This window comes from Jatropha curcas, chromosome 6 (genome assembly GCF_041381405.1).
Source record: "Jatropha curcas cultivar XTBG-Jc1 chromosome 6, XTBG_Jcur_1.0, whole genome shotgun sequence".
NCBI classification, from domain to species: Eukaryota; Viridiplantae; Streptophyta; class Magnoliopsida; order Malpighiales; family Euphorbiaceae; genus Jatropha; species Jatropha curcas.
Genome location: NC_143156.1, coordinates 8,165,286 through 8,186,900, shown reverse-complemented (window position 1 = coordinate 8,186,900; position 21,615 = coordinate 8,165,286). Strand labels below are relative to the sequence as shown.

Here is a 21,615-nt window from a genome sequence, read left to right as displayed (position 1 = left end):
ATTTTATAAACATGTATTATAACTTTAATTTATTCAACATGAAAAATTCATAGAATTCATAATTTTCGATCACCCAGTAATAGAGGTTAATTTTAAAATGTTAAAAATAATACATATTTATAAACTCAAAACCACCAATCAATATAAAAAGAGATACAATATATTTCTTATATTATTTTCCTATATTTTATAATTAATTAATTTTTTAATAAATTAAATCAGCTCACAGTTTTAATAAATGTCTATATAATGATTTATATTGTAAATACAATGAATAAATAGAGATTAAATTGACTCAAAATGTTAAATATGATTTTTTAATCATTTTAAATAACTTCAGGGGTAAAATTGATATAAAATCAGATTTTTTAAATTATTTTATATATATTAAAGGGCTAAATTGATCGAAAAGTTCAAATCAAAATCTTTTTAACCTGTTAAATAAGTTCAGGGATCCATCTGTCCTTTATTCTTTTTTATTATTTTATCATTCACATGCCCATTACTTCTTCCCTACTTTTCCTATTTTTTTTATTCCTATATAAGAAAAAGAAAACGTAAAGACAGAGTTAAGTGGTAACAGGAGTACGAGAAGTCATGGAAGAAGTGATTTATTAAATGGCAAATGACCCCTAATCCCAACGGTGACTTTATTATGCAATATAATAATTTTATAAAACATCATTTCTTGTAATATAATAACTTTATAAACATGTGTTGTAATTTTAATTTATTCAACATGAAAAATGTATAGATTTCATAATTTTTGATCACCCAGTAATCGAGGTTAATTTTAAAATATTAAAAATAATACATATTTATAAATTCAAAACCATCAATCAAGCTAAAAAGAGATACAATATATTTCATATATTATTTTTCAATATTTTATAATTAATTAATTTTTTAATAAATTAAATTAGCTCGATCTCAATTACAGTTTTAATAAATGTCAATGTAATGATTTATATTGTAAGTGCAATAAATAAATAGAGGTTAAATTGACTCAAAATGTTAAATATAATTTTTTAATTATTTTAAATAAATAAATAAATAAAGGTTAAATTGACTCAAAATGTTAAATGTAATTTTTTAATTATTTTAAATAAATTCAGAAGTTAAATGACCTAAAAATGAAATCAAAATTTTTAATTATTTTATATAAATTAAATGGTTAAATCGACCGAAAATGGATAGTTTTACCTCTAAATAAGTCCAGGGACCCACCTGTGCATTATTCTTTATTATTATTATTATTATTATTCACACGCCCTTTACTTCTTCCCTACTTTTCCTATTTTTTTTATTCCTATATAAGAAAAAGAAAACGTGAAAACAGAGTAAAGTAATATTCCTATTTTTATTCCTATATATGGGAGTACGAGAAATCATGGAAGAAGTGATTGCAGAACTCAGTGCCAAAGAAGAAGTAAAAACTGTTATGGAAGAAGCAATCACTGAAGTCACTATCAAAGAAGAACAAAGAGGTCAGGAATTTCTCTGTCTTTATCTCTCGTTCTCTCAAAATTGCGCACATATTTAAAAATAATCAGAGATTGATGCTAAATGTTGCTTATGATTTTGATGTTTAATCAACAGAAATAATAAGGGAACTAAGGGATCGTCCACCTGCTCACTATCTGTTTCAGTTTGAAAACTTCTCTAAACTTTCTGATGCAAGGGTCGAGAATTTTCAATCAAGTGAGTTTGAAGTTGGCGGATACAAATGGTTGGTATCCAAAACCTGTTATTGCATTGAGAAATTTTATCCAAAACCTGTCAATGGCTGCACAGGTTTATTGCAAGGTCCAAAGATACTCGACATTTCTTTTCTTAAAATTTTGCAGATTCATGACATGAAGTGAAGACTCAAGCAATCATAATTGCTGCACCATTTGCATAATCAGGTATGTATCTATTTATACGAACTTCATTTTAATATATTACATGTAGTTTAATATATATGCATGTATTGTTCAATTTTGGCAATAGTCACTACGTTTCTGCGAGAGGATTAGCTCTCTTTTGTAAAAAAATGACAAAATTTGTACTATTTAGTTTCTTCTGTCATCCACAATCTAAAGGATACTGATCAGAGATAGATGTATAACAAACTCATGCCAACTTGTGTGTTTTGAACTCATCATCCCATGCATCACCAAAATGCAAGTTGGAAAGTTCTTCCAAAGGTTTCATAATCTCTTCTGAAAAGTTATACTTTACTCATCTAAATTAAGATTTAATTTATTAATTAAAATGCTGCAAGAGACAAACTGTTAAAGCATTTAAAGCAATTGTTGCACTTATAAAACCTGACCCATCAGGGCTCTTTATGTCATCATGCAAAAACCAATCAACTGCAAACTAGCAGCAGTGAATGCTGAGTTAAAATAAAATAATTTGAGAATGATGTTTGTTTGATGGGTTAATGTTATTTCACTTTTAGACAAAAAATAAACAAGTAGGGCAATTATATGCTTGCTTATATACTTAGATTCTTTGATTTCAAAAAATGCAAATGATCAAAGATTTTAATACTGTTTGTAGAAGTTACCAAGACTTAATCAAAACTCAAGGCTCTTGTGATTTTGCTGGCACTGCTACCAGTTCTGCATCTGATCCTAGTAAGCCATTGCTGAAACAAGGCATGTTTTAGTATTCCTCTGATCCTAGTAAGCCATGTTTAAGTGAAGAGACAAGGCACCGATTTTTTTTTCTTACCCTTTTATTTTCTGTGATTCTTGCAGGTGTTAGTGGCTGTTATTACCCAGCTACTGTCAGGTATGCTGAGCCTTTTAACATTGTCTTTGAGATATTTGCTACTACTCTACAATTTTAATTTTTCTGGTTTGGTTGATGTGTTTTTGGTTTCTCTTTCCCTTTTTATTTAAGCATAAAATTTATTGATTAAAAAAAATGCATGCTGTCAAAATAAGACAGCCTTTTGTTAGTTGGCTTTACTGAATCCAAATAGTTTAAAATTGGAAGAATATACCATTTGTGGGAAAGTGAATTTCTTAACCCCTTTATTTAAATATAAACTTATTTTATATTAATTAATTAAAAACAATAAAATAGCACAAGTATACTAGACAGAACATTAGTTTATTTTATAAATGTATGCATGTATCTAAACTTTGATTTATTATATGATTTATATATCTTGGAAGCATAAGAATATTTTATTTTTTTACTGCTTTTGCTTTTCTAATACTTTATTGCTTTTCTTATTATTATTGTCAAGCATAAATAGTTTCCTTTGCAATATAGTTTGATTGTTTTAAAAGACTTGATTAGATATTAATATATTAGCTATTAAGGAGACTTAGATTTCTAATTGTACTTGGTGCTTTGTAATATTGTTATGAAAATCTAAATAATTGTCAACCAGGTCAAGATGAGTTCAGATCGACTATGGATGTACCAACGACTTGAGGACGATTTCTTAAGACCTGGATTCATGGACTGACAATTGGGCCTGACTGGCGTTTTAATGCATCTACTATTACTGGATTTCGTGCTGATCGTACTATAAATGATGCGGAGGATGATCGAGATGAGAGCCTTAATTAGTAGCCACCATAATAAACTAGTATTATCTTTATTTAAACATTTAAAACATATAACTAAATGTGGAAAGACTTTTTTTTTCCTTTATTTTTCTAGTTTTAATACAATATCGAACAAGTTTGCTGAATTAATTTACGAGATATTATAAATATATTGCAAGTGTATTATGGTATATGGTGTTGAATTGGAATTGTTAATAATTACGGGTTTTTGATGCTATATTAAAACATGTTAATTATGCAAATTTAGGCAAAATTTTTTAAATTTTTTATCAAATTAGTGACAAAATAGCGTTAAATTAGCGGCAAAATAAATTATTTTATTAAAATATATATTAAATTTAACGACACAATAACGATAATTTACCGATAAAACAATGACAAAATAGCATCAAAATTAAGAACAAAATCCCAATAAAATATAAAATTTGTCTACATTCTAAATATAATTACCGACGGAAAATAATTAATTTAGGGACAAAATTTTTACTGACAAAACATATTTTTGTCGCTAAAAAATAGCAACAAGTGTTTTACCAAGAAAATTATTTTGTTGCTATTTTAATGGTAAATGTAAATTAGCATCAAAATATTATGAATTAGGGACAAAAAATTTTGTCGCTAATTTATTTTTTTCTTGTAGTGAACAACTTTGGTGACATTGGTCTAATTCCTCTTGGAGATTTCAAGGATGCATCCAAACGATTCATAGTTGGCAATACTGTGATTGTGGAAGTCCAAATTCTTTTCTTGACAGTGGTCAAGGAGTTCTCTTGAAGATATTGCCTTTTGGAGTATGTAAAAATGAAAATACAAGTAGCTAAATTAGAAGACCTAAATATTAGCTTAACTTGAATATTTTTGAATTGGGCATGTTTTCTTCAGGTTGAATGTTCCTATTTGGTGCTTCATAAAATGTGTTACAGATTTTCTTGCAGTGGCGAAGGTTTTAAACTTAGGCAACATTGCATTTTTGTGTTTTGTTTTATACGTAACACAATCTTAAGGTCCAATCTAGCATATGCTGCATTAATAGTAATTTATTAAATGGCAAATGATTCGTAATCCCTAGGGTGACTTTACTATACAATCTTATTCTAAACTCATTTATGACTATTCATATACTCATTAATTAAAAGTGATTTATTTAATCAATTTTATTTTTCTAGAATCGAGACGTTTTGAATCATTTTTTAATTTTTGTGAAAAATAAAAAATATCAAAATTAATGGAAGGTCTTAATTATTCTATAGCTAAGAAAAGTTTAGTAGTAGTATTTGTTTACTTTGAAAATTGCAATTGTTAAAACTAATTGAAGTATAAAAAATTCGTTTCAAAAAAAAAAATTGAAATATAAAAAATTAAATCCTAATTAAATTTATTGTGTTGCAGTATTTTAATTTAATTTTAAAATTTATATTTTTGAAATTAGAAGTTCAAAATATTACAATTTAAAATTTCCATATAAATTAACTAAAATAATTTCAGTGATGTTTAAATTTAATTAAATAAATGGTTTTGGTGATTAAATACATAGAAAAAGAAAAAAAAAACTCATGTATGAATAGAACCATATATTCTCTCAGTAATTATTTTCAAAAAATTTCCAAATTACGTATAAAAAAAATAAGGGAGGTGAAATGTAAAACCATGGCTATGAATGTAGAGATTTTGAGGTTTATTGATATGGGGGTAAGCTATAAATTTGACTCTGAACTTTGACCGATTATTTTTGTGGCCATTTAAATTTTGTGAGGGTTTAATTATGACTCTACATTTTCATATTGCAACAATAACTGTCACTTATCAAAATGAAATATATTTGCAAGGGTTCAATCATGACTCTATATTTTCACATTGCAATAATAACTATCACCACCAAAATGAAAGGGTTGAATAATTACCATACACTTTCGCATTTAATTTTAACGAGGAGATAATTATTATTGAAATATAAAAGTGTAAGGCTATGATGGGTTAAGTGCAGAGTCATGATGAGTTCCTCGCAAAGTTGAGGGGGCATGAAGATAATTGCTTGAAAGTACAAGATCAAATTTATACATTAAGCCATTGATAGAAAAAGCTACAAGAGACTTATGGATTTTGCTGGTATACATGGTTTTTTTTGGTGAATATATAAATTTACCCCTGTAATTTTAATCTTCTGACATCCGAAAACTTTATAAATGACTTATTATTGTCACGACCCATTTCCATGGACCGGACCGGCACTAGGACCTGGGTGGGCTTAAGGCCCCCGAAGCCCGTAGTAAGCCTAACTCATTTAAGTTCCACATTCTATTCATAATTATGGATTAAGGCCCATTAACTTATTATACATATGCATCCAAAATACAGTTCATATATTAAATCTGGACTTTCATTATGCACTTACAACCCAACTGGAATACAATTGCGGAACTCTACCTTTACATTTACATATTTATTTCTGTCATTAACAGTCTTCTATAATACGTATTTCAACTCCATAGGGCTTTCCTTTCTTTCTATTACCTGAAAAAAAATAGTAGGCAGGGGTGAGCGCCAAACTCAATGAGTAGGGTTAGATAACCCTCTCACCCCACACAATCACACAGATGCTAAAATATTTCTATTTGGACACCATTTAATTATATGATCATGCAATTTGTCACACAAATGGCAATACAACAGCAATCACAGTTATTATCACCTTCATATAATCACATCACGTGGAAATTAGTCAGTGGCACCACCTGAAACCCCAACGAGCCGTCCTCACACATGGCTCGCCCTCTCATACATGTGCACCAGGGAGCCGATCCCCCATACGGCCAACTGGTCTAATCCTCACTGACCAGTCCTCTCATTGTTTTTTTTTTTCATTCTCTCTTTTCTTTTCCATACCAACAGGAGGCAACCCGGTGGTCTCCATCCAATCTAGATCATCAAGTGCTCACAACAGGAGGCCACCCTGCGGGCTACAATCAAATCTAGATTATCAGGTGCGCAACAACAAGAAGCCATCCTGTGGTTTTCCTTACAATCCATATCATCAGATGCACACGGGGGCGCCGATCTCCCATTTTCCCGGCCGACGGTCAAATATCATATCATATCATATTTAGGATCCATATCACATGGACCGTCCTCACAAACCCATGGTGGTCCACTTCATCCCAATTCCACACAAACAAGGCATAGTATGTTCATAGCACAAGTAATCAAACAATTTTTAATATCAACAAATAGTGCATCATAATATGGCAACTCAATAAATTAATGCATGATAACATTTAGCCGTGAATGCATGAATGCAGGCGGATGGTACTAGTTATCTAACACTACTCACAGTTCTTTATTGTCCTTTACAAGGACTGCCTTTTTAGCCACATGCTTCCAGCTTTTGTCCTCGCATTTTGTATTTTATAAACCGATTGAAAATCAGATTTCATTTCCGTGATCCGCGTGAAGAGGAGAGCATTCTGTCTCTTGAAGTCTCGCCGGAGTCTCGCCGGCCGGTCGCCGGACCGCCGCCGCCGCCGCCGTGCACGGTGGCCGAAAAATTTAACCTTGAAGTCTCAGGTCGCCGGAAACGGCGTGAATGGCTGAAAGAATTGCTACTATGGCGTCGCACCTTTCGATTGAATTTTCTCTCAATCCGGGCTCAAATCGCGCAAACCAAGGCTTGAATCAGACTCCTTGCGATGAGTAGATATTTTTAGAGTATTTATTTGCCGGATTTGGTGGCCGGTGGTCGGAGAACGAGAAGAAAAGGGGAGGGGGGTTGTTGAGAGAGAAGAGCGAGAGAGAGACCACTGAATCTCTCTTCTCGTTTCTCTTTTCTTTTTCTTTTTTTTTTTTTTTTTTTTTTCTAGAATTTTCTAATTGGTGGATGGGGTTTGGGTCGATTCGAGTCTGATTTGGTTTAAATCGTGGTTTTAGCTTGGTTTTTCAATTGGTTTATGGATTTTTCATCTGGTTTTCGAAAAATTAATTTGATTTTTGGGTCCGGTTCAATTTATTTGATTATTTTGTTCAGTTTAGTAATATTTTCTCAATTTATTCATAAAATATTAATACCAAAGATATTTAATTTTAGGCTGATTAATTTATATAGTAGTTACATATATATAGACACATTTTTAATCGATTAACAATTAGTGTTCCATTTTATTTTCATCGAAATTTTAAGTATTATCCAAATGAAAATTCTAAATAATATGTTTTTGGGCTTGGGCCCAATTCGTAAAACTTTGGGCTCAATTAGAATTACTCGGTCTTAACAGCCCATATTATCATAAATCTGGATTTTTGATTTAATGAAAATTCAAAAGTTTTGAAAATAAAAATCCGGGGTATTTCAATCTTCCCCCCCTTAAGACAATTCGTCCTCGAATTGAAATCTCGTGGGAAAGAATAAGAATGGATGCATGGGGAATTTTAAAGTCACAAGAAATTGCTTCCACTACCAAGGAGACAGCTCAAAAGCGAAAATACAGATCGAGGAAAGGCAGTGAGTGGGGTATTCTGGTTGTACTTCTACCGCCAATTATCATATTTAGAATAATATTTCGTTCAAGCTACATAGTACCACCTAGCTGAAGCTTATAAGGAGTTTTATTATATTAATCTTCAATACTATCATCGTTCGGCTATTGGAATCTTTAGAAAATCGCTCATTAAATAAACATCTTTCAATAAAACCGAGTTTAGCAATAAAGGCGTAATAGTAATAACGTACATTTTTCTCAAGCTTATTTACTTTCATTTGAAAATTAATTTCTTAGGCAGAACAATTTGACATTCAATTTATTTATAATAAGAATTGATTCATTTAATTTCCATATGTTATGACTAAATCTTTTCTTAACCAAAGTTGAAAAACTGTTACTTTAATCCAAAATTTTTAAGAAAAATTATCTTGTAATTCCCGTTGTCTATATTGTCGCAGGATTATTCAAGATTACTCTATCAGTTCTTTTTATACAAGTTCAATTCTTCTTATAATATATTTATTGTACACTAGCGCAATAATTTAAATAACTCATTTACTAAGCATATCCTTACACTATTAGTTATCTTACTTTATAGGGATCTCCACACTTTCTATCTAATCGTCGTACTTATGTCTAACACTTATTCCTTACTTTATCTTAACATTTATCATTAAAGTTGACTTTCATAATAACCTCTTATTTCACCTATGTTGCTTGTTAATTCCTATTAAGGATAGTGAAACATGCTTATTAAGTATTTCATCCACTTAGTTTCGTTATACTACAAATCATGATTTTTCATGGCTTATCCGATCACCATCATTTCAACCTAATATTTATTATTTCAATATCAGTTCATAAATCCCGACCTAACGCTGTCTTACAATTTCGACATCACACCAATTAATTAGATACCAATAACTCAATTTCTTTCACCAAATAATGCGTCAACTAAATAGTTTATTCGTTACCATGTGAAATTTCAGTTTATACTTTAATTCTAAGATAATAGCAAGGCCCTAATTCATATTTATAATACATAAGCTAATTGTTTAATCTTCCATCCAAATTTTCACTTATAATATCATCTTATCTATTTCACCCGTCTTTAGTCCATTAGTCTTTTCTTATTTAAGTCTCGCAAGATATTAATTCATCTTATCATCTCTAATTTCTCAGGTTAGCACAAGCCTACATACATCTCGACTTAATTCAGGTCTTTCCTCCTTTTGCTAACACATCAAAATTACCTGACGATTCACTTCACTAGATTCCTCTATTCTCTTTTCTGTAAGGATGTAAATTTATTAATTCTAATATTTATCGAAGAGTTCGGAGAAATTAATTGCCACATGTTTCAATTGTGTTTTATTAACATGTCTTTTAACTCCAAAACATCCCCTAGAGTTGAATAATTTTCTTATGATATGACAAACTTCCCAAAAGTTTAAATTTAATTATCAAGTCTATCTAGTCCTGATCTGTCACAATTCCTTATAACCAAAAGGCATAGTACTAAAATTTCGATTCTTAATATATCTATTTCTAAGTTTCACTGGTCTGTATTTCTTATTCCCAAGTTATCTCATATCAGACATTTCATCAAATGTGTCTACTAAATATTTTTGAGCAATTTAAAAGTCTTTATTCACTAATATTTCCAATATACATTGTTTCACTGATATAAATTGTTAGATTAATCGTTTATTTAAAAATTCGACTAATGAGTTGACAACTAAAGCCTAGGTTGACCATCCTATGGGTAACTGACTAAAAAAAAAAAAAAAAAAAAAAAACAATTTCAAAATAATTTTCCTTTTTCTACTTTTAAAAATATTGGCATGTCACTCACACATGACTTTGAAATTCTTATAATAAAAATTTGCATTACATTAATTTCATTTAAATACCAATATCAATCGCAGTATAAAAATATTTTCATCAAATTTGAAAATCAATACCCACTGTATTTTTGAAAACCTTTTGGTATTTTACAAAAATCAATTGTCTATCTCCACGAGGACAATCCTTAAGTCATCTAGTTCAAGTCTACTATCCCATATTTCATTCCAAGAACATTCTAATCTCCATCTTTACTGTTGCTTTCACTGTTACTAGTCTATCAAGTAAATTGATCCACACTTTAAATTTTTCCAAAAGTTATTATTATTATTATTATTTTATTTTATTTTTATGTTTATTTTTTTTTATTATTATTATTTATATTTATATTTATATTATTCTTATTCTTATTATTGTTATTTTATCTTTATTTATTTAGTTATTTATTTTATCATCATTTTTTTTATATGCATATTTCTTACATCTGAATATATATATATATTTTACTCCTTTCCCGATCTATTTCTCATTATTTATCCTAGTATTTCACAGTAGATAAATTAGCTGACCATATTATAATCATCGGCTTTACTACTATTGAACATCCCCTAGTTTTATTCAAATTCTTTAGATATTTAATTCATTTTAATCTTTCTTTTATCCTCCATGTGTCCTCATTTAAGTCTTATCTTAAAAGAGCTTAATTATGGGTACATGAATTGTAAAACCATCATTCTACACACAATTGAATTCCATTCTAAAGTCATTGCTTCTTAAATGTCCTTATTCTAATTCTTCAATCTCTACTTCATCACTATGAGTTATCTTTGACCTTTATCCCTTTCCAAATGTTATTAAATCTTTATTTCATTCTATTTAGCACCTCGATCTAATTTTCGTACTTAATTCTTTAAAGCAGATTTTATATAAATTTTCTTATACTTAGATTAATAAATAGTATTAGTCCTTTCTACATAACTCCCTACCTAGATACATTAAATTCCTTTAGTTTATTAAGTTTTCCTACAGCATCCAGTTCCTTTCCCCATTCATTTCCCAAGTTATTTCATCATCTTCTACATTCATTTTATTAGAATAGCTTTATGAACTTAGTCTAACCCATTAAGCATCCTACATGTGCTAGAATCTTAATTATATCATATATAATACACTTACTACAGTTTCACCTTACTACATTTTTTTTTTTTATTATTTTTTTTAGTCCTAATGTAGTCCTCGGGATAGACAATATGATAAAAATAAATAAATAAATAAATAAATCAAACATACAATCATTGTAAATAATTTAAATTGTAAAATCAGATAAATTTTTGACATGCCGACAAAACAATAAAAATCAAACAATTAATTGCAACTTCAAAACAATTTCCAATAAGCAAATAATAAAACATTTTTCTCGAATCAAAGTTCAAATAAATTCACTTTCATATTGTCTTTAAAACTTCAAATTCTTTTCCAAACAATTTCAAATAACTTTCGAAGCAGTGTCTCTTGTCGAATCAAGGTGTATTGGGTGATCAGGCCATTACACCAATTTTCAACTGATCTTCTGCTTCAAAATAAATGGAGGGAATTTAGCAAAACTCAATATTTATTTTATAAACGTCAGTTACCCAGACCTGTTTATACTTCACTATTATTTCTGTACTTTTAATTCTCGTCCTAAGTTTCATACAGATTTCCTTCCATCCTCGTGCACGATGCGTCCACCGGCACTAAAATGAAATTCAATCCAGACTACAGCTCCTTTGCTGGTTACGGCCGATCCCAACATAGGAGCTCTCTATTTAATTTCCTATGTTCCGCAATTGATTCCTAAGGCCCAACTTATGCTCTGATACCAACTTTGTCACGACCCATTTCCATGGACCGGACCGGCACTAGGACCTGGGTGGGCTTAAGGCCCCCGAAGCCCGTAGTAAGCCTAACTCATTTAAGTTCCACATTCTATTCATAATTATGGATTAAGGCCCATTAACTTATTATACATATGCATCCAAAATACAGTTCATATATTAAATCTGGACTTTCATTATGCACTTACAACCCAACTGGAATACAATTGCGGAACTCTACCTTTACATTTACATATTTATTTCTGTCATTAACAGTCTTCTATAATACGTATTTCAACTCCATAGGGCTTTCCTTTCTTTCTATTACCTGAAAAAAAATAGTAGGCAGGGGTGAGCGCCAAACTCAATGAGTAGGGTTAGATAACCCTCTCACCCCACACAATCACACAGATGCTAAAATATTTCTATTTGGACACCATTTAATTATATGATCATGCAATTTGTCACACAAATGGCAATACAACAGCAATCACAGTTATTATCACCTTCATATAATCACATCACGTGGAAATTAGTCAGTGGCACCACCTGAAACCCCAACGAGCCGTCCTCACACATGGCTCGCCCTCTCATACATGTGCACCAGGGAGCCGATCCCCCATACGGCCAACTGGTCTAATCCTCACTGACCAGTCCTCTCATTGTTTTTTTTTTTCATTCTCTCTTTTCTTTTCCATACCAACAGGAGGCAACCCGGTGGTCTCCATCCAATCTAGATCATCAAGTGCTCACAACAGGAGGCCACCCTGCGGGCTACAATCAAATCTAGATTATCAGGTGCGCAACAACAAGAAGCCATCCTGTGGTTTTCCTTACAATCCATATCATCAGATGCACACGGGGGCGCCGATCTCCCATTTTCCCGGCCGACGGTCAAATATCATATCATATCATATTTAGGATCCATATCACATGGACCGTCCTCACAAACCCATGGTGGTCCACTTCATCCCAATTCCACACAAACAAGGCATAGTATGTTCATAGCACAAGTAATCAAACAATTTTTAATATCAACAAATAGTGCATCATAATATGGCAACTCAATAAATTAATGCATGATAACATTTAGCCGTGAATGCATGAATGCAGGCGGATGGTACTAGTTATCTAACACTACTCACAGTTCTTTATTGTCCTTTACAAGGACTGCCTTTTTAGCCACATGCTTCCAGCTTTTGTCCTCGCATTTTGTATTTTATAAACCGATTGAAAATCAGATTTCATTTCCGTGATCCGCGTGAAGAGGAGAGCATTCTGTCTCTTGAAGTCTCGCCGGAGTCTCGCCGGCCGGTCGCCGGACCGCCGCCGCCGCCGCCGTGCACGGTGGCCGAAAAATTTAACCTTGAAGTCTCAGGTCGCCGGAAACGGCGTGAATGGCTGAAAGAATTGCTACTATGGCGTCGCACCTTTCGATTGAATTTTCTCTCAATCCGGGCTCAAATCGCGCAAACCAAGGCTTGAATCAGACTCCTTGCGATGAGTAGATATTTTTAGAGTATTTATTTGCCGGATTTGGTGGCCGGTGGTCGGAGAACGAGAAGAAAAGGGGAGGGGGGTTGTTGAGAGAGAAGAGCGAGAGAGAGACCACTGAATCTCTCTTCTCGTTTCTCTTTTCTTTTTCTTTTTTTTTTTTTTTTTTTTTCTAGAATTTTCTAATTGGTGGATGGGGTTTGGGTCGATTCGAGTCTGATTTGGTTTAAATCGTGGTTTTAGCTTGGTTTTTCAATTGGTTTATGGATTTTTCATCTGGTTTTCGAAAAATTAATTTGATTTTTGGGTCCGGTTCAATTTATTTGATTATTTTGTTCAGTTTAGTAATATTTTCTCAATTTATTCATAAAATATTAATACCAAAGATATTTAATTTTAGGCTGATTAATTTATATAGTAGTTACATATATATAGACACATTTTTAATCGATTAACAATTAGTGTTCCATTTTATTTTCATCGAAATTTTAAGTATTATCCAAATGAAAATTCTAAATAATATGTTTTTGGGCTTGGGCCCAATTCGTAAAACTTTGGGCTCAATTAGAATTACTCGGTCTTAACAGCCCATATTATCATAAATCTGGATTTTTGATTTAATGAAAATTCAAAAGTTTTGAAAATAAAAATCCGGGGTATTTCAATTATGCACTTAAAGTTGCAAATTTTAATAATACTATGTACTCTTTCATACTAATAGCAATATATTTTATTATTTTTGATGTTTATATGCAAAATATTGATTTAGTATGTAGATAGCATAACTCCTGAAATATTAATTTTCACATTTTCAACTATTTAATAGATGTTTAATAAATCTAATTTTGCAAGTTGAAGTGTTCAATCAAATAATTCTGCAAGTTATGATAAGTCATAGTAAAAGTTGGATGTGCCATCACATCAAAGTAATAAAGTTAAGGGATGAATTTATGTATTTCGACTTGTTTTTTTTTGGAACAAATGCTAATTTGATCTCTAAACTTATTTAGCAAGGCCAAAAGATCTTTTGGGCCAATTTAGCCCTTAAACTTGTATAAAATGATTAAAAAGATCCGAATTCACTTTTTCGGCCAATTTAACCCTTGAACTTGTATTGATTTTTATAAATTAGTAATTGATTTAATTTAACATGATTGACCTTTTATTCCTTTTTGTCATACACTAAGAATGCGCATATCAAAATTTTCCAACACTTATGAATATAAATTTAAAATTTACAAAAATATCATTTCTTGTTATATAATAAATTTATAAACATGTATTATAACTTTAATTTATTCAATATAAAAAATGCATAGATTTCATAATTTTTGATCAACCAATAATAGAGGTTAATTTTAAAATATTAAAAATCATCAAAATCATCAATCAAGTTAAAAAGAGATACAATATATTTCATATATTATTTTTCTATATTTTATAATTAATTAATTTTTAAATAAATTAAATCAGCTCAATCCTAACTACAATTTTAATAAATATTTATATAATGAATAAGTAGAGGTAAATTGGCTCAAAATATCAAATATGATTTTTTAATCATTTTAAAAAATTTAAAATATTTAATAGTTATTTAATAGATAAATAAGTTCAGAGGTAAAAGAATTGGACTAAAAAGTAAGATAGAATCTTTTTAATTATTTTATATAATTTCAAGAACTAAATTGGATCAAATCGGAACTTTGTCACCCTGCTAAATAAGTTCAGGGACCAACTAACCTTTATTGTTTTATTATTATTATTATTATTCACACGCCCTTTACTTCTTCCCTACTTTTCCTATTTTTTTTTATTCCTATACAAGGAAAAGAAAACGCGAAAACAGAGTAAAGTAATAATGGGAGTAAGAGAAGTCATGGAAGAAGTGATTGCTGAACTCATTGTCAAAGAAGAAGTAAAAACTGTTATGGAAGAAGCGATCACTAAACTCACTATCAAAGAAGAACAAACAGGTCAGGAATTTCTCTGTCTTTATCTCTCGTTCTCTCAAAATTGCGCTCATATTTGAAAATAATCAGAGATTGATGCTAATTGTTGCTTTTGATTTTGATGTTTAATCAACAGAAATAATAAGGGAACTAAGGGATCGTACACCTGCTCACTATCTGTTTAAGATCGAAAACTTCTCTAAACTTTCTGATGCAAAGGTCGAGAATTTTCAATCAAGTGATTTTGAAGTTGGCGGATACAAATGGTGGGTTTTAATTTTAATTCCACATTTTTTTTTTTTTTGGCTAATAGGAGCTAATAGGGGTTTAACTGCATGTACTCTACTAATGGATTACTAGCCAAACAGCTTAGGCTAGGTTTGGTTAGCCATAATGTAACTTAATGTAATGTCAAAGGGATTCTAGAATCTAGAAAGCTTTGCTTACAGTATTTATTTTTGCTCTTGTTCACCAATATGCTGAGTGTCTATATATCACTCTACTAGAGTAGGTTAATATTTTTTTTTTCCTTTAAGATATTGCTCAGTTGGTTGCTGATGTATTGTATAATGTAAAGAAATTACGGTATTATATTTTTCTTTCTGATTATCTACTTTATGCATGCAGTACATTCTTTTTCAAAATTTCTATAATTAAACTTTCAAATAACAATTTACATATTGTGTGGATCAAATCAATGAGGACTTCCAAATGAATTTCGATTTATACCAAATATGAACATATGCATTTAGAAATAAATATCATAAAAGTTTATGAAATTCATTTATGTCATAAAATATGTTTATATTATAATTATAAATACTGTTAACTTTTTGTATTTGATTGTGCTAATTTTTGTTAGGCCAATGAGCACTACCTAACATTTTTCACTATTTTTTTGGTGCAGGAGGCTGTCTCTTTACCCTGAGGGAAATAAGAAAAAAAATGGAGATAAACACCTCTCTCTATATTTAGCACTATCCAATTCAAATGGATTACCCTTCGGTAGTGGGGTTAATGCTTTCTTCAAGTTGTTTGTTTATAATCAAATTGAAGATAAGTATTTGGCTGTTCAAGGTACTATATAGTTGATTTATACATACTCTGCCATAATTCAACTGTTATCTATTTTCATCAATTTACTGAACTATCTATATGCTTTGATCTTTTGGGTTAGATGGTAAGGAAACAGCAAGGCGTTTTCGTGGAATGAAAACAGAATGGGGATTTGACCAATTTATTTCACATAATGCTTTTAATGATGCCTCAAATGGATACCTTATTGATGATTGTTGTGTATTTGGAGCTGAGGTTTACATAATGGAAAAATGTACTTATAAAGGTGAGTGCATGTCTATTGTGAAGGAGCTTGCTAACAACACCTTCACTTGGAATGTCCAAAGTTGGCAAAGCAAAGAAAGTCATAGTTCCGAGGTGTTTGATATTGGTGGGTATAAATGGTGAGTAAAGATGTGTTTTATAGCTTCAAAATTGATACGAATAACTTCAATTTTTTGCTATGTGCTATAATTTGTGTCTTTTCAATTTCATTTAGGAGTTTATTGCTTTATCCCAATGGGAGTGGGACAGAGATTGGCAAGAGCTTGTCCATGTTTTTATACTTAAAAGATTCAGTAACAAAGATTAATGCTGAATTCATTCTGCGTGTAAGGGATCAACTTTCTGGAAAACATCAAGAAAAGAAAGGTGAGTGCCATGGGCCCAAGAATAATTTATATTTCTCATATATTCCAGCTTATAGTAAAATCTGTAAGATTTTATAAGAGGTTAATAAGAAAGGTGGGTAGAATTTGGACTCTGGACATTTTTGTTCAATGTGCTTTGATACTATAAGAAGAAACCGCTAACCTAAAAGCTCAAACTTATAGGCGAGGATTCAGTAATACTTTATATTTCTAAACATTTCTCTGCTTGAACAATAATCATGAAGAAAAGCCTTTTTCTGTTTCAAAAACATTGTTTACTTCTGTTTTTGCGGGTTAATTTTATTATTTCTGATGTTCTGTAGTTACTCGTGAATTCTGTACTAAAACCAACACCTGGGGTCACCATGATCTAATTCCTCTTAGAGATCTCAAGGATGCTTCGCAGGGATTCATAGTTGGTAATACCGTGGTTGTTGAAGTCCAAATGCCTTTCATGATAGTGGTCAAGGAGTTTCCTTGAAGATATTGTGGTGCTAGCTACACTTTCGACTTTTGGAGTAACAGAAAAAAAAAGAAGAAAATACAATTAGCCGAATTAGAAGACACTAAACTTGAACGTTTTTGAGTATGTTTTCTCCAGGTTGAATGTTCTTAATTGACACTAATATTAACTAAACTTAATGTTTTAGAGTATGTTTTCTCCAGGTTGAATGTTCTTAATTGGCACTTTTATAATTTTTCTTTCCTTTCAAAGATGGAAATGGTTTTAAACTTGGGCAATATTGAATTTTTCTTTTTTGTTTTCTTTATGCCATGGCAGTGATATGATTACTTAGTTCAATCTTCTCCTCAAAATATATGACAATCTTAAGGTCCAATTTAGTGGTCTCATAAGCTGTCTTGTGCTCAAGCATAATGTTTGTTAATTGTTATCCTTGATTGATGATTGCAAATAATTTAAGCAAAAAAAAGAAAAATCCATGTAATGAATAGGAAGGGCTATCATCCAATTTGAGCTCTTATATCTCAGAAATTATTATTCGAGCAATAAAATTCCATGCAGTTGATAATGTTGAGAATCATTCACAGCTGCTTTAGGTTATGGTCTAATCTTCAAACAAAAATTAAATAATTGGCAGCCTCCCATGGTTGATTTTTTGGAAGTTACTGTTTATTCCATGTAGTTGGTGAAATTAGTTACTTAGGGATTGTTTATTTGGGTTGAACATTGAATCTGAAGTAACAAATTATTAAATTGAATGATTAAATGAATAAGCTGTGTTATGAATAATAATTTGAATGAATGTATTTTTTACATATCTTGACCTTCTATATTTACATGTAATATATTTTTTACATAATAACAAAATTGACATTATATTATACTATTAGGGAACGCCAAATATATAAAAATAACTTATTATTCAACTATTAGCATAATATGATTATAAATGATATAATTGTATAGTAAGTAGTAATTTATGCATCAACCAAAAAAAAAAAAAAGACATAATCGTCTCCCTCGCTCTCTGTTTTTGTGTTCTTTTAGATTTTGTTTTCTAAACCACTGCCGAGTTTCTTCTTTGGTTGGCGGTGGTTTTTTCTTTTCCATCAATTTCTAATCGTTTGAAATAAACTTAGATTTAGTTTCTCAACTCTCTGATAGTTGATAGATCTTGAGTGTTATTTGGTACTCTTTTGGTGGGGGTTATTAATTTCTCTCCTTTCATAGGGTTATTCCTTGTTATTGAGGAGTTTTATTGAAGAGTTTTATGTAGATTTTTTATTTCTCTGACCAGTTCAAAATATAATATAGATTATTGGTTGCTTATAATTGGAAATGTCAGATTTTCAAGTTTATGTAAGATTCTTCTACCCATGGAGCTGGTAGCGTGATCTGATATTCCATTTAAGTTTGATATATTAAACTCTTGTGCGAGTGATAGTTGAAACAAGTTTCCAAAAAACAAAGTTTGGGATAATATTGTGAAAAGTTTCTTTTCTTGTCCTATTTGAAAACGGAGCAGTTTTTACCTGGAAAATCAACCTCTTCTACCAAGATCAAGATCAAGATCATTTCTAAACAAAAATTTAATTTTCTATATATTCCTATAAGAATCTATATATCTATATGAAAGCTAGAATAAAGAAAAAGTTTAAGCGTTCTCTTTTGTTCAGCATTCTATTTTTCTTTTTTCTAGAAAATTTGAAGATTTTTTCTTTTTTTTTATTGATTGGCCTAATTTAATTTTTCAATTTAATATTTAGTAATAATATTAATAATTGATAATTTTCAAAACCTATAATCTAATCAATCTAATCATCTCTTCTAATCCAACTAGAACTCTAAAATCTAACTAAGTTTATTTCAATTGAATACATTATTGTATATAATCTAATCTAATCTCTATCTCTTCCAAATTAATTTTCTACTACGAAGTGAAGAAGAATGGAAGAAAGATTGGGTCATCTCCTTCATATGAACCTTGTGACTTTCCATTTTCCGCAAAAGTAATTAATTTAGTGTTTATTGATTTTTAGCATTAGAAGTTACATATTACTCTTTGTTCATTTGTTTCAATGTTTTTTATTTTTAGAGGTACTTTATGGATCAAAACTAAGTCCTTCAAAGACTCAGAATGTTAAAAAAGCTCATAGAGTTTCAATTGGAATTACAAGCAGCAAAAGGCTGTTTCAATTGGAATTACCCAGCCCTTGTACCACTTCCGTATGTTGCTAATCCAACAGATGAGGTTGTAGAAGAAATTGACTATTCATTCAAGGAGAAAAGAGCTGGATTTGTTCTTCCCATAAATTACAATTAAGTCAATTAAAGTTTAAGATAAATCAGTTTGTAGATAACTAGAATTGTTGTTATTTATACAATATCCATTCCCTGCTTGTCATGTGTGCTAGATTTTGCTTACTAAATTCTGTTTCTTTTCTTCTCTTTTCTAAATTTAATTTTTATAACCTTTTACTCAATTTTATGTTTCTTTAGTATTTCTTTCTTCCACGATTTTTTTAATTAATCTCATTTATTTATTATTTTATTTTTTGAGGTACGGATTTTCCTCGATTTACAATCGAGTGTCTGTACTTATTAAAATGTGCAACCAAGTGATTGTGGCCGGTTTGGGCAGCCGAAAAGTTGAGTTACTCAACGTGGGACCTGTTTTTAATGTGTTGGCAGTATGAGTGTCAAAACGGGTTGGCGTATCGAGTTCGACACAGATTCACCTAACACGCGATACGATTATGGTCAAAACGAACACGACCCGTTTAATAATGGTGTCAAATTGTTAGATTTTTAATAATCTATATGTGACCCATGTGATTAAAGAGCTGGTTCTAATTAAGGTGGCCCAAGATGATGGTTATTGGGCTTAATGGATAAGGACCGGTTAAGGTTTTAATACCCTTCCTCTGCCTTTATAAAAGATAAAGGAATCAACAGCTTAGGGTTAACGGACAGAAAAGAAAAGAAAAGAGTGTGTGATGGCTATCTCAAAACACATACGGTGATAGGTTGTTTGGGAGAGCGAGAAAAGAAACTTCCGTAGCTGTTGATTATTCTCTGACCATTAAAGAGAGCTTACGGATAAAAGGCCAGAGTGAAGAAACACAGATCTACTATTACGGTGAGAATCGAATTGCCGCAACGAGTAATCAATAGCCATGGATCAAGGTACGCTTCCGCTTATTGTATATTCCTATCAAACAAATTCTATGAACAATAGATCTGTGCTATATTAAAGTTTACTCTATATGTGGTATCGGAGCTTATATATGTTCTAGATTTGTTTGATAGTGTTTTGTTTGGCTTAATTAATGAAAATTAATTTTGTATTGTGAAGTTGATTTATCTGGTTTAAACGAAGCCAAAAATTATAGAAATTGAAAATTGTTTATTTTCATTATGCTTTATAAATTGTTCTACTGTTATTTATAAAGAAAGTTTATGACATCTTATTGTGTTATGTCGTTAAAGTTTTGAGATCTTAATTCAATCTCATAAAAGTTTTGCATAAATCAATGTTTAATGAATGGAAAACTTGTTAGTCACCAAAGTGGCCTTGTTTAGATTATTTTAGACATTGATTATACAGCTTTCAATTGTTCATGTTTGTGTGATGCCATTAAATGACATGAAAGTTAAAATTGAACAATTGAGATCATTGATTGTAATTTGTTAGGTTGCCCAAAGGTAGACCATTAATTATAATCAATGGCATTAAAGAGACTTATCATTATACTAATTAATTTGAATGTATATCCAAAGATAACATGCATATTGTATGGAGCATTATTGAATAGTTGAATGGAAAAAAAAAAAACGTAACTAGATTCCAAAAAGGAGCACTGGCGTGCTGTGGACTTCCAAAGAGAAGCACGGGGCATGCTGTAATGTAGCATGGGCGTGCCCAGACTTCCAGAGAGAAGCACGGGCGCGGGCGTGCTTCTCTCTGACTTGCATAAAGGTTCGCAAGTTGCTCATAAAGGTTCGCAAGTTGCTCCACATCAATGAAAGTCTGTTAAAGTATTTTCTTCTTGACATCGTTATTTGTTAAAGCTATGTATTTAAGTATTACCCAAAGGTAATTTTAAATGCATAATTTAAGATTGTTATTTGTTTGAATCCATTTATGTTTACTCAAAGTATTAACGTATGAGTATATGTATAATGTTGCAGCTTTTTTTAACATGTTTGCTATGGGCACTGGGTTGATTAAGTTCAATGGATTGAACTATGCTGATTG

At 30.7% G+C, this 21,615-nt stretch overlaps 1 protein-coding gene and 3 long non-coding RNA genes across 5 annotated transcripts; 2 read left to right on the top strand and 2 right to left on the bottom strand.

Annotated features, from left to right (window-relative positions):
* Positions 1–1,855: 1,855 nt before the first annotated feature.
* LOC119370149 (uncharacterized) lies at positions 1,856–3,742 on the top strand. 2 transcript variants are annotated; one of them, XR_016321364.1, is made up of 4 exons: positions 1,856–1,907; positions 2,551–2,645; positions 2,748–2,781; positions 3,392–3,742. It is a non-coding gene; the product is annotated as an uncharacterized LOC119370149 (long non-coding RNA). The 2 variants fall into 2 exon arrangements; XR_016321363.1 differs by having other exon boundaries at positions 2,548–2,645.
* Positions 3,743–5,877: 2,135 nt separating this feature from the next.
* LOC149495489 (uncharacterized) lies at positions 5,878–8,241 on the bottom strand. Its single transcript, XR_016321173.1, has 2 exons — positions 6,901–8,241; positions 5,878–6,083 (listed from the first exon to the last, which is right to left on the bottom strand). It is a non-coding gene; the product is annotated as an uncharacterized LOC149495489 (long non-coding RNA).
* A 3,626-nt stretch (positions 8,242–11,867) lies between these two features.
* LOC149495488 (uncharacterized) lies at positions 11,868–13,897 on the bottom strand. The gene is made up of 2 exons (XR_016321162.1): positions 12,891–13,897; positions 11,868–12,073 (listed from the first exon to the last, which is right to left on the bottom strand). It is a non-coding gene; the product is annotated as an uncharacterized LOC149495488 (long non-coding RNA).
* A 1,134-nt stretch (positions 13,898–15,031) lies between these two features.
* On the top strand, positions 15,032–17,635 carry LOC105628935 (uncharacterized). Its single transcript, XM_037637738.2, has 6 exons — positions 15,032–15,212; positions 15,325–15,454; positions 16,096–16,265; positions 16,366–16,648; positions 16,744–16,895; positions 17,218–17,635. Exons 1-6 carry the CDS (start codon positions 15,098–15,100, stop codon positions 17,373–17,375), a joined length of 1,008 nt encoding a protein of 335 aa, XP_037493666.1. The 5' UTR covers positions 15,032–15,097; the 3' UTR covers positions 17,376–17,635.
* Positions 17,636–21,615: the final 3,980 nt, after the last annotated feature.

Coding starts and splice junctions, on each gene's coding strand:
- LOC105628935 (XM_037637738.2), top strand. CDS start 15,098: ATGGGAGTAAGAGAAGTCATGGAAGAAGTGATTGCTGAACTCATTGTC. Junction 15,455..16,095: donor GAAGTTGGCGGATACAAATG/GTGGGTTTTAAT, acceptor TTTTTGGTGCAG/GAGGCTGTCTCTTTACCCTG. Junction 16,896..17,217: donor AAAACATCAAGAAAAGAAAG/GTGAGTGCCATG, acceptor GATGTTCTGTAG/TTACTCGTGAATTCTGTACT.